The 16,696-nt window shown below is 41.6% G+C and overlaps 2 protein-coding genes across 3 annotated transcripts; one reads left to right on the top strand and one right to left on the bottom strand.

Annotated features, from left to right (window-relative positions):
• Positions 1-311: 311 nt before the first annotated feature.
• Positions 312-2,855, bottom strand: LOC109878043 (polyadenylate-binding protein-interacting protein 2-like). The gene is made up of 4 exons (XM_020470274.2): positions 2,713-2,855; positions 2,071-2,213; positions 1,711-1,887; positions 312-1,172 (listed from the first exon to the last, which is right to left on the bottom strand). The coding sequence occupies exons 2-4, from the start codon at positions 2,206-2,208 to the stop codon at positions 1,116-1,118; spliced, it is 372 nt and encodes a 123-aa protein (XP_020325863.1). The 5' UTR covers positions 2,209-2,213; positions 2,713-2,855; the 3' UTR covers positions 312-1,115.
• Positions 2,820-16,453, top strand: LOC109878042 (matrin-3). Of its 2 annotated transcripts, none has more exons than XM_020470273.2 (20): positions 2,820-2,925; positions 3,933-4,938; positions 5,321-5,382; positions 5,592-5,630; positions 6,624-6,733; positions 7,222-7,286; positions 7,462-7,578; positions 8,623-8,748; positions 8,921-9,103; positions 9,586-9,710; positions 9,822-10,455; positions 12,213-12,339; positions 12,527-12,669; positions 12,772-12,900; positions 12,981-13,103; positions 13,208-13,338; positions 13,455-13,779; positions 14,020-14,179; positions 15,557-15,672; positions 15,846-16,453. In XM_020470273.2, the coding sequence occupies exons 2-20, from the start codon at positions 4,147-4,149 to the stop codon at positions 15,906-15,908; spliced, it is 3,570 nt and encodes a 1,189-aa protein (XP_020325862.1). In that variant the 5' UTR covers positions 2,820-2,925; positions 3,933-4,146; the 3' UTR covers positions 15,909-16,453. The 2 variants fall into 2 exon arrangements, with proteins under 2 accessions (XP_020325862.1, XP_031645449.1); XM_031789589.1 differs by having other exon boundaries at positions 2,915-2,976.
• Positions 16,454-16,696: the final 243 nt, after the last annotated feature.

Below are 16,696 nucleotides of genomic sequence, written 5' to 3'. Positions count from 1 at the left end.
TAACTACTTCCAGACACAAATGAGAGAACACCTCACTGACTATTGTATTTGCCATAGCAGAGCTGTTTTCATGTTATCCAGAGCGTTGGTGGCTGTAACTGTGCTGCTGGCAACATTTTACTGACACCGACCATATTCTACCGGTGTTGAGCGTAAATTCACAAATCATTCTGCGCTCTGTCACTCTCAGACGAGAGTATTATGAAATTGGAGTATAGAGCCAGCGCGAATTTACGAACGCACCCATAAGAATCGAGTGCAGTTTGTTTGCTATATATAAAACAAGAGTATGAATTGATCAGGGGCCATGATTTGTTGTGTGAAATCACAAAATATATAGTCCAACATTTATTTTCAAATACTTAAAGAAAAAAACATTTCGATTTTTGTACAATAGTTTTGGTAAGTTTTTCTAACATTAGTTTTCCTTTTAGGTGCATTTAGAAAAAACTAAAGTCAACATCTACATGGCAGTAGGATTTCAAGCTCCAGGCTCTGAAAGATAATGTCAGGAAGAAGAGGTACAATGAAAATAAAATCTAAAATAAGCCTGGCATTTCAGACTCTGAAAAGAAAGTAAAATGTAGAACACAAACAAATAAGAGACATATTATAAAGTAGGTCATCTAATTTATAACATCCAGCTTTAAACCCAGCTAAGATATTATATATTAATCTCATAGCAAACTGCATTTCAACAAAATGAGACTGTATAAAGAAATATGTTCTCTGCACTTTCTTACTGAATTCATAACGCAAACAAAGATCTAATGAAAAATACATCTTGTGATTGAGATGAACCACTAGTTTTGATTGAACAGAAAAGTATTATTTGATGGGGCAGGTATGTTAGAACAACCTACATAACATAGGCCTATAATATTCAAATAAGAAATACAAGTAAAAAGTATTCTGGTTCCTACCCTGTTTTTACATTCAGAAGAGTTACAACAAACATATGATTTATATACACAACATTATTCAAACGTTAAACATGCAGGGCTAGCTGGAAAACTTTGGCAACACATTAAGTGCAACAGAGTAACAGAACTCCAACAGATCTTCCTACACTGGCTTCAGTGTGGACAGATGATTCGTTCATCAGAGGACTAGTCTCAGTGCTTCAACCCTGGTACGAATTCCTGTGCTTCAGGGTTCAAATTGCTGTTGATCTAAAGAGGGGGAAAAAAAACCATGAGGGAAAATGTAATCAAAGCTTACAGAGATGATTCAATCCAAACAAATGGAGATATTATAGGCCTACTCTTAGTAAAGTATGTTCCAACCTGTGTTATCTTGCCAACTCCTCATGCCAAACAAGACAAAAATATACCTTTATAATATGCTCAAAATGTTCTTCTATTCTACTGAGAAATATACTTTCTTTGTATTCTTATCTTTTATTATTTCTTATTGTTGTTGCATTGTCAAGAACATAAACATATCCTTTGGAAATACGGCTAATAAAACTTGAAATGTGGTGGCAAGAAAGCACACACATATCTGGGACTAGGCTAGCCTCAGAAACACAGGCTTTTCATGAGTCGAGAGACAACATTTTGAAGGATGGCCACATGAGACTAGCCTGGCAAGCCACCTGATCCTGAATGGTTCCCTACAAAAGAATAGGACTAGGCCAACTAAAATGGCTACTTTCCACAGACTTTACTTTAAGGAAACCTGGACAAACAAAATCACTGAAACATTTACCGCCAGGCCGTCGACGATGCCTGTGTCACAGAGGACCAGTAGGTTGAGTTGGTTCTGGAGTTGACCGAGGGTTAGAGGGAGATCTCTTGCTGGGATGAACCATTCGTTCTCCTCTTCCTCCAACATCTCCTGGAAACACTGCTCAATGAACTCCTCCTCCCACAGCTCCTCCTCAATCTGGGGACAAAGCATTCAAAATAATTTAGACACCCACTTTTCGCAAAACACTAAATTACTGAAATAATGATACATTGCTATTACAAAAACAGCTATTTCTTTGTATGTGGAATAGGCATTAAATATTAAATCAACTAGCTACCTAATCTAGTACCTGATCAATAGGCAGAATAAGTAGAGTACCTGTCTGTTGAATTCCTCCTCGTTCTCCATCCACATGTATTCAGCAAAAGGATTGTCATCATTGATGAACTGTCCGTGTAGGATAAGTTCGCTGTTGCTGAAGCTTGGGGTGTTGTTGATGCGACTTGGGTCTTTCATTTTGGCTGTAACAAAGATGAGGTAAGTTAGTTGTATCTTCAAAAATAGACCAACAGAAGAACAATTACAATATTTCAGAACACAGTAATAATAAGACACAGCACAATAAACAATCAACAACTCAGTACAGTTCAAAATGATAGCAACACTGTGGTTATAGTTTCGGGGCTTCCGAGTGGCGCAGCGGTCTAAGGCACTGCATCTCAGTGCTCGAGGCGTCACTACAGACACCCTGGTTCGAATCCAGGCTGTAACACAACCGGCCGTGATTGGGAGTCCCATAGGCGCACAATTGGCCTAGCGTCGTCCGGGCCAATAATTTCTTCTTAACTGACTTGCCTAGTTAAATAAAGGTTATATTTATTTAAAGAAACGTGTCTACCTTTCTTAAGACGACTCGCTATAAAGGCTTAAAGCAGCAACTAGGCACACACATTTCTGTTTTATATGGACCACATCAATGTTAATATAACGTTACGATATATTTCATAAAGGTCAACTTACCAGGTGAAGGTTCAAAGCTGTCCGTTGTTGCTTTTGTTTTGTTCTCCAACTCTTTATTTCCAAGACAAGTGAGCAATAATGGCCGCTGAGGCTGTTTACACGTTGAGCGTCAGCGATTGGACGAATCGTATGACCTTCCCATGTGACCAGGGCGCATCCTCCCTGCGACTCTCGTTATAGAGCTTCAACGCCGTGTGAGCCCACCCTGCGCAGGTAAGGACAATAAACCTCAGTTCCCTACATTCGGGAAATCTTCGTTTGACTGTAAAATAACTAACGTTACATATTACGAATATATCCTGTTTATATTGAGTTCCTTTATTTATTTATTTTAGCATAATATTACACCTCATGATGAAAACATGCAAGCTCGTTGCCATCAAATTAGCTTCGTAAGCTAACTAGGCCAGAGGCCTTGCCTTTCACATCAAATATATGTTATGCTGCTGTTATCTAACATTTTAGTTGGCTACTATCATCTTCAAACTAAACGTTTTTAGTTATATCTTGTACGCACAACATTCAGCAAATATTCACATACTGAGTACATATGTTTTTGGCAGCACAGACAAAAAGCGGAAAAAATCAGCTCTTGCGGGTTAACTGCATCTCGTGTTAGTTAGCAACTCGAATAGCTAATGTTGAGATACATTGTCTATACTGTTGTCTTTGCTATAGCGGGATCCAGAGACTGAATTCAAATTCCCTTCTTTTTTTAAATCATTGTAACCTTGTAACTAAATATTTTTGAAAGCTCTTTTTCAAGTTGTGTCCAAACTGCAGTTAGGACAATTTGTTGGTCACTTGGTGCATTACCTTTTCTCTATGAAGATGAAGCCATGTTTGATATATCTTCTCTTCTGGCTATGACATACAGTTAATGCTACTGTATATCTTCCTCTACTTTCGTATGAGGTCAATTCACGTCTGAAGCTTTACTGTACATTTCCCTCCTTTTCTGTGAGTGGTCTCTCTTCAATGCTTTAATAAATGGTTCTTCCTGTTTCTTTCATATAAACCTAACATTCTGATTCTGAACACAGTTCAATTGACTATTTAAATTGGGCTGTTCTCTCTACACTTGCTCTATGTACATTGTAGGCTACCTGAACCTGGCTGCAGACAGTGTTGTTTTGCACCTCCATATCCCCATGCTAACTGTGGAGGAGGGTGGCAGACAAGAACTTACACCCTACACTTTCACCATTATGTTTCTGCAGAAATATTCCATCAGATGAAGAGGAGCGTTTTCCTTTTTCCTCATCCACGTTGACTTGTTGCCACGTCGTTGTCAGTTTTTGAATTGACCGAATCTTCTCTTCGTTCAAAGACTTAAATTGGCCCTCACTTTAACTGCTACCGTATTCTGTTTATTGTGCTGTGTAATCTCACATTGAGTTAGTTTAGAGCTCGTCAGCCATTTTGAGGATTGCCATGTCCCAGAAGATTCCATCTGATAGCTCTCAGAAAGGCTTTGCTGTGGGACGCGGGCTTCTGGCTGCTGCTGAGACCCTCAACTTCAGCATGAATGAACAGCGTTCAGACAGTCTCCATCATGGCTCAACCTCCAGACAGTTGCACGGCATGTCCTCGGGTATGGGTGGTGGTGAGTGTGACCCGCAGCTATCCCGTCGTGGTGGCGGCAGCAGCCACATTGGCAACTCCATAAAGCTGTTTTCCAGCTTGGGCCTGTCGCCCGCTGACCTGGACGTGCTGGCACAGATCCCAGAAGACAACATTAGTGTGGAGACCTTGCCTCACCTTATAATGCAGCTTAAGAACCGGAAGGTGGATTCTGACAGACGCATGGCAGGCAACTCTAGAGGGGACCTGTCCGGGCTCTCCTCTGAGCCCTCATACAGAGCCAGCAGAGACGACTGGGATGACATGCGTGTTGGCAAACTGGGTGGTTCCATGGGGCAAGCTTCGGCCCACGCTCAGCAAGGAGACTTGGGCTACAATTCCATCCAAGACACTTCAGCTGGAAGGTATGAACTCGACTATGGCCACGGCAGTGGTGGAAGAGATCCAGGGTGGTATTCAGATCTTTCCCGTGATCGCTACAGCGGTATGGGCATGGGTCCCCCTTCAGCGGCAGACAGTGTCTTTATGACCAGGAGAATGGGATCCCCGTCCCAAGGCAAAGTGCAGGACTTCTTAGGAGTTATACCTCACATGTTTCCCCATGTGTGCTCTCTTTGTGATTTTGACGTGCACTCTACCATGGTGAGTATTAACTCCAATTCATTTTCCACTTTACCTGTCTATTTCACACCGTCTCCTCTGATCTCAGTTTGATTGCTACTCTCATAAACGCACGGACACTTTCAATTCAAGACCACTTTTTGAATTTTATAATCAAATCTTTTATATCTTTTGATTTATCAAGTGATGAAAAGCCAATCCTACAGTACACTAAGTAATGATTCAACAGGTCTGTTTTATAGTAGCATCCTATCTCCACTTATTCAGCTTCTTTCTCCTTTTTTTTGAAGAGCCGTAGTTGAATCACCCTTTTGCTTTCTAATTGGTGTGGGAGCCAATTAATGTATACAGTGTATGTCTTCAGTAAATCAGTCACTCATCCAGTGGTTGTCTTGGTCTGCAGGAGTGGAACCAGCACACAGATGGATTACGCCATACAGAAAACCAGAGGCTCCTCCTGCAAATGTAAGTTACTCTTTCTATTCAAACACACTACGTTATGTAAAGACGTTTTTCGCAAAACAAGGTTGTTTTGACTAAAGTTCAGATACCCACTGAAACGTCTGTGTACAACTTTTACCCTGCCTACTTGAAAAAAAGCATGAAGAGAGGGAAAAATAAATATTGTGTGAACCATCAATGATTTTTGGCCAATGTTCTCCCATGACCATTAGGTACCCAGAATGGGATCCACACATGGCCACAAGCAGAAGGTATGTGTCTCACTTTCCTGCACGTTCACACTCGCTCTCTCTTTCTCACACACACACACGCCAGTTGTTATAACATGTTTGCAAATATTAGTCCCAAGAGTTGATAAAGAACATAAACCAGTTAACAAGAAACCTTTCAGGTGTTTTGACTTTAAAGAGTAACTGCCCCCTTAAAAATAACTTCTCATTTAGAAAACAGCGTATGTGGCATTTATGAGTGTGAAACATTTATTCTAATGTTCAACATTGACTACAAAGTAGTCAACATTGACTACTCATAAACATAAACTACTCATAAACATTCAACATTGACTACAAAGTATAAATACGGTCATTTTGGTCATAAAGTCCGTCTTGTCCAAAACAGTTTTGTTTTTTTGACTTGTGGTCCTTGACTGCATCACAACATAAACGAAGGCTGGCTTTGTTTTAATCCTGCCGACAGCTGGCATCACACTAGAAATTATACATCCAGAGCTGCGCTCGACCCGATTGGAATCCCTTCGGTAAATTTGGGTTGACTTTGGAGATCCCTATGTGGCTCGTTAGGGACCATCAATAAAATGGGACAATATGTTGAAATTTCAGTGACTTAAACTCAAACCAACTATAAATTAATTTACAAATATTGAAAGCATTTATTGAGAACTAAAAAAGAATGAGAATATTATCTAATTTACATTGTGTAATTTATTGATGGCCCCTAACTAGCACCAGGCATAGGCTATCCAAATTCAAACCAAATTTACCACTGTCGCATACCAGTCAGCTAAAGTTAATTGTCTGAATCATTTTTTTTTTTTTACTCTTGTCAACTGCGAACACACACACGAGAAAACCAACTCGAGTTTGAATTAAGTTATGGGCAATAGCATTTCTTAATGAACCAAATATAAAACAAGGCCAAATCAGGAAGTGAAGTTGCACTTTAAAATACGTAGCTGAATCAGTCTTGTGTAATTAGACTGAATCTCATGTTTGTCCCTTTTTCAGCGGTGGGTCTCATCTACTGGAGACCACCAATCAATCAGCCGGTCTTCTGGGACCAATCCCCATGGCTGAAAGGCAGCAGGCTGGAGGAGGGCGCATGAGCTCCGGTTGGGGTAATGCTGTGTTTGTGTGAAAGATTGTGTCTGAAATGGAATCCGATTCCCTTTTAGTGCACTACTTTTGATACGGGTTCCATAGGGCTCTGGCCAAAAGTAGTGCACTATATAGGGAATAGGGTGCCTTTTTTCCCCCGGATGCCGCCAATGTATACTTATTCCTGTCACTTACTGATTAATTTCTGTATTCATTACCATGTTATCATTGTCATTAAAGGAATAGGCCTAGTTCACCCAAATTACTAAATTACATATTGGCTTCCTGACCCTGTAATCAGTCTAGGGACAAAGGAAGACCGTAATCCATGTTTTGGTTAGCTGGCTACTGCCATGTTGTAATTTAAGTGACTCTGGGTCCTTGAAAAGCTCTATATATACATACATATATATATATATATATATGTGTGTGTGTATATATAAAACCTCTGTGTTATGTGTGTGTGTGTGTATATATATATATATTAAAACCTCTTATGTCTGTTTAGGTGGTGGTGCTGGATCTAATGTTGGATCAGGCAAGCCACATCAACACTCTATGGCACTTAAACAGGTAATGTGTTTTATTTGTCATGATATTATCTTGATCAAATACAATCTTTTTACTGCAATGCAGTGACCCAGGTAACTCCTCATCAAAAACAAATGTATTTTTACTGGTATGTCTTAGGTGTGAAAGTCATGGATTCAACCTGTTTTGTATCGTTCTGAACTGTTCTCCTCCTCAGATCAGAAGCAAAGTCGTGGTGGCCAAATATGACAGGAGTCCTCTGTCTAACAAAGCCTTGTTCGCCCTGGTTGAACCCTTTGGAACTCTCTGTGAACACCTGGTACTGAAGAACAAGGTAAAGCACGACACTTTGTGCCACCTTGCCAGGGGCATGTTCAATTCTGGGCGTACATGGAGATTCTAGGATTTGCGTGCGCAACATTTATCAAACATTTTATTTTTTTCTTGATAAATCAGAGCCATACTTTATTTCTGCGCTCGTGAACAAGCGTTACAGCCCCGCCTGGAAAACAGCCTCCGTTCACCCTTTTATGTAAACAATATAAACACCCTCATTTGCCGTGTGATTCAGAAATGTTAGAACTGTGTCATGACAGTTTTTTTTTATTTATTTTTTTAAGCGCGGTGGTAAATTGGATCACATTTCTGTAGAGGTGGGCAGAATGTTTTAATGTTTTACAGTGACTTTATAAACTAAAATTTCTGACCAAATAAAAAATGTCCGTCAATATGCTGCTATGCAATCTCCATCCCCAACTGCAAATACATCTGTTTTCACACCAGACCTACATTCTGTTTTTACTGGCTGACCATTATTAGAATTCCCGTGCCTCAAACACTTCAATCACCCCTCCTCCCAAAAAGAAATAAATAAATATTGGCTTGCAATGCAATTGATCAACCACTAGAAGTTCTGCATATCCATGGTCTGAGAAGTGAGTGGAAATGCACACGCTTTCCCCCTCAAGTTCAAACTTGATAAATACCCAAAACTTGATAAATACCCATCTTTGCAGGGGAAACTGTCGCACGCGAGGTTGTCTCTTCTTTTGTTGTTTTGTGCCCACACACGCTTTTGAGAGAAGACGCCCCTAGTCGTTGACTGTAAAGCTTCTTAATTGGAGTGTCCGGGAAACCACCCCCTTTTTGTGTTTTCACACTTTCCTCTGATTACAATGTATAAATAAATTCTGCTTTATTAACTAACGTATTACAATACAATTGGATACGTATATATCACAACGCAAACTCTTTCAAACACTTGACTTGCTCCTATTACCCATTTTAACAGGAGTAAACGGATGACGTCGTTGTATTAGAGCACCCGATGACTGGTCCTGTAGCACAGGGTTCATGATGCGTATTCCTACTCCCGCAGGCCTTTTTAGAAATGGAGACTCATAAGGAAGCTAGGGATGTGGTGAGCTACTACCAGCAGAACCCAGCAGTGTTACATGGGAAACAAATCACCTTATATCTGTCCAAGGAACTCATGGTGATTCAGGTAATATTGGAATATTGTCCTTATTCGTCTATTTTTCATTAGTTTTTGCCTGTATCTGTTGTATCGAGGAAATACCTCAAGTCACTCGGCTGCGTTTCTAACTTCGCTGACCGTTAACGACCCCCAGTGATCATGCACGCGAAACGTAATATGTTCCTCTCTCTGAATACAGAAAGACAGCAGAACTGAGAGAATCAACCGGGAGGCGAAACAAGGCAAAGAGCCGGCGGCGGCGAACCAATCGCAGGTGGTCTTCTTCTCCAACTTGCCGCGTGAGAACGAGAAGAAGCAGGAACTCCTCACCATCGCGCGGCGCTTCGGCACCGTGGAGAAACACCTGTTTCTAACTGATGAGGTAAAAGTCCTATTTATTCTCTGTATAAAAAAATTATATACTAATGTTTGGATAAAAGCGTCTGCTAAATGGCACATTATTTGTTATTAAAAAGAAACGTCCCTTTTTCAGGACCCTGACTTTCAAAGATAATTTGTTGAAATCCAAATAACTTCAGAGGTTCATTTGTAGAGGGTTTAAACACTGTTTCCCATGGTTGTTCAACGAAGCATAAACAATTAATGAACATGCACCTGTGGAACGGTCGTTAAGACACTAACAGCTTACAGACGGTAGGCAGTTAAGTTCACAGGTATGAAAGCTTAGGACACTAAAGAGGCCTTTCTACTGACCCTGGAAAAACACCAAAAGAAATATGCCCAGGGTCCCTGCTCATCTGTGTGAACGTGCCTGAGGCATGAGGATATATATTTTTTTTAAATTATATTTTGGATCTGTCATGAAGGCTTAAAATGTATAAACGTTAGCGTTTGTCTTCCTAGTCTTTTGTTCAGCTGGGGTCTGCGGAGGATGCTGAGATGTTGGTGAAGTACTACACTCTGAATCCACTGACCATTCAGGGAAAGACTGTCCGTTTAAACATCTGTACCAAGTACAAGACCTTGAAGTAAGAATTCCCAAGATTGATTCAGTGCTTCATTATCACATTAGAGGACTTAGTTGGCCTTTTTTTCAGAGGTAGCTGGACTGATTGTGGATTGTTGTCTGTCTGTAACAGTGTGGGTAATCGCTCCAACAAACTGATGGATGATAAGAGAAGGAGAAGCAACAGTAGTACTGGGCCCAAAGACAGAAGTTCTTCCAGAAGTGGTAAATCTTCCTCTAGCAGCAAAGCCAAAGAGGACAAGAAGGAACCACCAAAAGGAGAGGACTGCGGTGCAGAGAGAAAGGGGGAGAGGTCAGGAGGAGAAGGGGAGGGGTCAGGTGATGAGGTGGCTGGTGTGATGGAGGGAGATGACGCTGAGGAGTGCAAAGGAGAGGGAGACCAAGGTTCACGTGATGATGGGTCGTCAGAGGACAAGGCTGAAGACGTGACGGAAGACCCAGAGACCGCGGCCAACACAAGTCTGGAATCCCAGGAGGAGAAGGAACCTGCTCTGGACTCCGACGACATTCCGAGCACTGCCAAGGTTCTGAGCAGTAGTGATGTCACAGAGAAGGCTGAGGGGTCAGAGGTGGAGGAGGGGACTGTGCCTGGCACAGAGGAGAAAGCAGAGGGAGAGCCTGAGAGTGAACAGATGGAAACTGAAGCCACTACAGATGAGCCAGAGACCGAGGACAAGGATGACATGCCGTCGGCAGAGCCAGCAGAGAGCTCAGAGATGCATGAGGAACAACTACCTGCAGACCAGGTAGGTCAACAACAGAAAACATTTACAGTCCAAGAAAATATTTGTCTTGCTTACAAGTTGGCACTACTCTTGTGTTTTTGTTCTGTTGAGAACAGTGTCATATCTCCCTTATATTAAAAAATGTATATTGTTCATATTGTAAACATTTATTTATAATATATAACTAATATGTTGAATATGTAACTAATATGTTGACATATAGTACCAGTCTAAAGTTTGGACACCTACTCATTCCAGGGTTTTATTTTTATGATTTTCAAAATTGTAGAATAATAGTGAAGACATCAAAACTATTAAATAACACATATGGAATCATGTAGTAACCAAAAAAGTGTTAAACAAATCTAAATAGGTTTAGTTTGATTCTTCAAAGTAGCCATCCTTTGCCTTGATGATAGCTTTGCACATTCTTGGCATTCTCTCAACCAGCTTCATGAGGTAGTCACCTGGAATGCATTTCAATTAACAGGTGTTCCTTGTTCAAAGTTAATTTGGGGAATTTCTTTCTGTCTTAATGTGTTTCAGCCAATCAGTTGTGTTGTGACAAGGTAGGGTTGGTATACAGAAGATAGCCCTTTTTGGTAAAAGACCAAGACCATATTATGGCAAGAACAGCTCAAATACACAAAGAGAAACAACAGTCCATCATTACTTTAAGACATGAAGGTCAGTCAATATAGAACATTTCAAGAACTTTGAAAGTTTCTTAAAGCGCAGTTGCAAAAACCATCAAGCGCAATGACTGGCTCTCATTAGGACCGCCACAGGAATGGAAGACCCAGAGTTACCTCTGCTGCAGAGGATAAGTTCATTAGAGTTACCAGCCTCAGAAATTGTAGCCCAAATAAATGTTTCGCCGAGTTCAAGTAACAGACATATCTCAACATCAACTGTTCAGAGGGGACTGTGTGAATCAGGCCTTCATGGTTGAATTGCTGCAAAGAAAACCACTACTAAAGGACACCAATAAGAAGTGACTTGCTTGGGCCAAGAAACACGAGAGATGGACATTAGACCGGTGGAAATCTGTCCTTTGGTCTGTTGAGTACAAATGTGAGATTTTTGGTTCCAACCGCCGTGTCTTTGTTAGACGCTGAGTAGGTGAACGGAGGATCTCCGCATGTGTAATTCCCACCGTGAAGCATGGAGGAAGAGGTGTGGGGGTTCTTTGCTGGTCAGTGATTTATTTAGAGTTCAAGGCACATGTAACTCGCATGGCTACCACAGCATTCTGCAGCGATACGCCATCCCATCTGGTTTGGGCTTAGTTCCACTATCATTTGTTTTTCAACAGGACAATGACCTAAAACACACCTTCTGGCAGTGTAAGGGCTATTTGACCAAGAAGAAGAGTGATTGAGTGCTGCATTAGACCTAGTCACCTGACCTCAATCCAATAGAGATGGTTTGGGATGAGTTGGACCGCAGAGGGAAGGAAAAGCAGCCAATAAGTGCGAACTCCTTCAAGACTGTTAGAAAAGCATTCCAGGTGAAGCTGGTTGAGAGAATTGCCAAGAGCGTGCAAAGCTGTCATCAAGGCAAATGATGGCTATTTTGAAGAATCTCAAATATAAAATATATTTTGATTTGTTTAATACTTTTTGGGGGGTTTTATTTCATAGTTGTGATGTCTTCACTATTATTCTACAATGTAGAAATAAAGGAAAAACCCTTGATTGGGTAGGTGCGTCCAAACCTTTGACTGGTACTTTATGTTGAGTATGTAACTACGGTAACATGTTGTTCGTTTCCGTCAGGAGGAGGGCAGCATGGAGCAGGATTTCCCAGAGAACATGGATGACTTTGTGACTCTGGATGAGCTGGCAGAGGACGAGGACTTGGAGAGACAGGACTCCTCATCCAAAGAAAAGTACTCCTCTTCAGGTAAACAACATGAACTTCACCTCTATCTAGCATGATCATTTAGGATGATTGATTGATTAGCGTCTGTGGAATTGACAACCGTTGCTACAGTGTCGGCCCACATGAAAAGTAAGAAGTAAGCTACAGCAACTGTTGTTGGGTGAAAGTAAACTGTTGTGTAATTGTCGCCCTCATCCTCTCTTTGCAGGAAGCTCTAAGAGAATTGGGGGATTGAGAGTGGTCAACGTTGTGGGATTTAAACGAGCCTATGGTTTTCTGAACGAGATCTTGGCCCTGGCCAAACCCTTCGGTACTGTAGTTCAGCACCTGGTGCTTGACGTGAGACCTGAGGTAAAGTTGGTTGATAGATTAATTTGACAGTTAAAAAAGCGAAGAAAAATAGTGAAGACAACGTTTAACTATTGTGTATATTTTCTTTGTTGGTGAACCTAGGCCTTTCTGCAACTCAATTCAGAAGAAGAGGCCAAGGCAATGGTCAATTTCTACAGTGGGAATGTAACACCGTCTGTGTGTGGGAAATCTGTGAAAATCTACCATTCACAGACATACGCTACCATCCAGGTGAGCTCCGTACCTGCAGATTGTTGTTCGGCCTTCTACAGTAGAAGTTGTTTAATGTTTTTTGTTTGTTCTTCTTGCAGAGTGGGAGAGTGGTATACGTGGGTCAGATTCCCCACTTCAAATCCTCAGATGCCTCTCTTCTGAAAATTGCTGAACCATTCGGCAAAGTGAGACGCTATTTCCTGAACAGATCTCGCAACGAGGTAATGAAATATTTTGTTCTCTCTTTTCGGCTACAGTTTCTTGGAAAGAGTGGGAAACAAAACAAATGTGGATTACTATTGATTGTTAATTATTTAATTTCTAGTGTTTCATTGAGATGGAACGTGGAGAGGACGCTGAGAGAATGTCTGAGACCTACAAGGACACGCCCCCTAAATTCGAAGGCAAGCGACTAACGGTGTACGTGAGCAGGAAGTACAAACAGCTCAAATACGGGTGAGTCAAATGAAACAACAGTTAATGTAATTGCTGTGAGCCATGTACATTTCAACTTATTTCTGTCACTACTAAGATGGCGACACTAAAGATGAAATACTCTTTTCCCACACTAGACACCGACCACCTGCCCCTGACTCTGAGGAGAAGAAGAGGTCGTCGAAGAGGGAGCGATCAGGCAGTGAAACGAGCTCCCACAGGAGCTCCGCAGCCAAAAGCTCAGCCAAACAGGATGAAGAACCTCCAGTCAAGAAGTCCAGAGAGGAGACGGCATCTTCATCAGCAGACGAGCCTGAGAAAGAAGAAGAAGACGAGGAGGAGATGGTGGAGACGTCCACTGAGCAGAGTGAGGTAGAGGTTAGGAAGGAGGAGGAGGTGGTACAGGGAGAGCACGGTCAACCCTCTGAGACCTCAGCTGTACACAAGATTGACACTGACATGGTAAGTTTATCTGCCTTAGGTTGTTCTGAAAATGTCACCATATTCACTATAGTGTATTACTACGGATCACAGTCCTATGGGACTTTGGTCAAACATAGTTCGCTGTCATCATCAGCAATCCCTCTATGATGATCTGATGAAAAATATGATGCCATTCTGGGATGTAACCCCAGGCCATTTTAGTTTGTCAACCAAAAGTAGTATCTTAAGGAACTGACTCTCTATTGTCCTGTGCCGTAGAACATCAAAATGGAGGAAAACGAGACGGCCATTTCCATAGTGAGTGTGAGGAGCGTTGAGGAGAATGGAGAGACTGCCAGCACACCATCCCAGGCTGAGGGGAAGCTTTCATCAACCAGCCCGGTTCCTCTGGGGCCTTATGAGTCTAACAACCCAGTGGGTAAGGACATGCTCAGATTAATACTCGAGGGGGAAAAGGGTTTTCTATGTGTTTAGAAATACTTTCTTTGTTAAGTAACATGTATAATAATTTTTATTTTTCTGTCAACTTTTGTCTTGTCCAACGCATAAAAAATATATGCACTACATAGACGAGTATCTGGACACCCCTTTCATTTAGTGGATTCAGTCATTTTTTTTGTTGCAGACCGGTGTGTAAAATCAAGCAAACAGCCATGCAATCTCCATAGACAAACATTGGCAGTAGAATGGCCTTACTGAAGAGCTCAGTGACTTTCAATTTATGCCCTGCTAGAGCTGCCCAAGGTCAACTGTAAGTGTTATTGTGAAGTGGAAACATCTAGGAGCAACAGCTTCTCAACCACGAAGTGGTAGGGCGCACAAGCTCACAGAACGGGGCCGCCGAGTTCGGAAGCACGTAGAAATTCTGTCCTCGGTTGTTAGTTCAAAATGGCCTCAGCACAGGAACTGTTCATCGGGAGCTCCTTGAAATGGGTTTCCATGGCCGAACAGCCTCACACGAGCCTAAGATCACCATGCGTTATAACATGCGTCGGCTGGAGTGGTGTAAAGCTCGCCACCTTTGGACTCTGGAGCAGTGGAAATGCGTTCTCTGGAGTGATGAATCACGCATCACCATCTGGCAGTCCGACGGACGAATCTGGGTTGGGCGGATGCCAGGAGAACGCTACCTGCCCCAATCCATAGTGCCAACTAATGTTTGGTGGAGGAATAATGTTCTGGGGCTGTTTTTCATGGTTTGGCCTAGGCCCCTTAGTTCCAGTGAAGGGAGATCTTAACCTTACAGCATACAATGACATTCTAGACAAATCTGTGCTTCCAACTTTGTGGCAACAGTTTCAGGAAGGCCCTTTCCTGTTTCAGCATGACAATGCCCCCATGCACAAAGCGAGGTTCATACAGAAATGGTTTGTTAAGATCGGTGTGGAAGAACTTGACTGGCCTGCACAGAGCCCAGACCTTAACCCCATCGAACACCTTTGGGATGAATTGAAACGCAGACTACGAGCCAGGCCTTATCACCCAATATCAGTTCCTGTCCTCACTAATGCTCTTGTGGCTGAATGGATGTTCCAACATCTAGTGGAAAGCCTTCCCAGAAGAGTGGAGGCTGTTATAGCAGTGAAAGGGGGGCGGGGCAACTTTATAATAATGCCCATGATTTTGGGAATGTTCAACGAGCAGGTGTCCACATACTTTTGACCCTGTAGGTTATATCATATTTCATACATCAAATCAAATGTTATTTGTCACATGCCCTGAATAGAACAGGCGTAGACCTTTTTTTGTGAAATTCTTCCAACCAAACATCATAGTGACACTTGTCTGATTGCAGGTGTTGAATATGTGAAGATGGGGTACTACTGTAGAGTCTGTTTCCTGTTCTATTCCAATGAGGAGACAGCCAAGAAGGTTCACTGCAGCAGTCAATCTCACTACCAAAAACTCAAGGTAAAAATGCATTATTTTAGTCAATTGGCAGATATACCAAAATGATTTAAGCAGTCATTTAAAGCTCTGACACAACACACACCAATACGTCTCTCACTTTGTATCAAACAGTTGTCAGCATCCAGAAAAAAACATTTTGTTCTGAAATCTAAATGCTGTCCTTTTTTCTTCAGAAACATCTGGAAAAGGAGAAGGCCAAAGCTCAAAGTACCACAGGGACGAAGACTCCTGTTTAGGAATGATGACAAGTGTTGGAAATGTTTACGCTTGGATAGAGTTCGTTTGTAACGCAAGAGTGGATGTTTCAGCAATTATAATTTTTTTGTCTTCTATTTTTTAAGCTTTCATGTTTAGTCATACAGTCTTGTAACTCTTTATTTTAACCAATGTACTGTACCAGGAGGAACCAACCATGAATGGGTCTGGAGAATGTAGGGAGTTTTGTATGCCTGGTTTTGTTTTTAACTCGTCTTGCTAAATTTGTTAAGTGCAAGACACATTTTTGATTTGTGTTGAAGTCATAGGACGACATCCCTCTCAGATGCTGGTCTTTTGATTGGTTCCCCGACTGTTGTGATGCAGAGACAAGAAATAACGTAACCAATTATATTAGGACAAGTGTCTAAAGAAAGGAGTTTGGTTGATCATTTTTAATAAATGCTTCCCATGCAGATGTTCAGATAATTGCATTGCTTGGATGTATAATGAACAAAAATATAAATTCAACATGTAATGTGTTCCCACGTTTCATGAGTTGAAATAAAAGATCCCAGAAAAGTTTTATTGTGTATCTGAAAACATATTTCTCAAATGTTGTGAACAAATGTGTTTCCTTCCCTGTCAGTGAGCATTTCTCCTTGGCCAAGATATGGCATATCAAGAAGCTGATTAAACAGCATTATCATTACACAGATGCACCTTGTGCTGGGGGGGACCATAAAAGGCCACTAAAATGTGCTGTTTTGTCAAAACACAATGCCACAGATGTCTCAATTGGTATGCTGACTGCAGGAATGTCCGCCAG

This window comes from Oncorhynchus kisutch, linkage group LG15 (genome assembly GCF_002021735.2).
Source record: "Oncorhynchus kisutch isolate 150728-3 linkage group LG15, Okis_V2, whole genome shotgun sequence".
NCBI lineage: Eukaryota > Metazoa > Chordata > Actinopteri > Salmoniformes > Salmonidae > Oncorhynchus > Oncorhynchus kisutch.
This window is presented reverse-complemented; position numbering and strand designations above follow the sequence as displayed.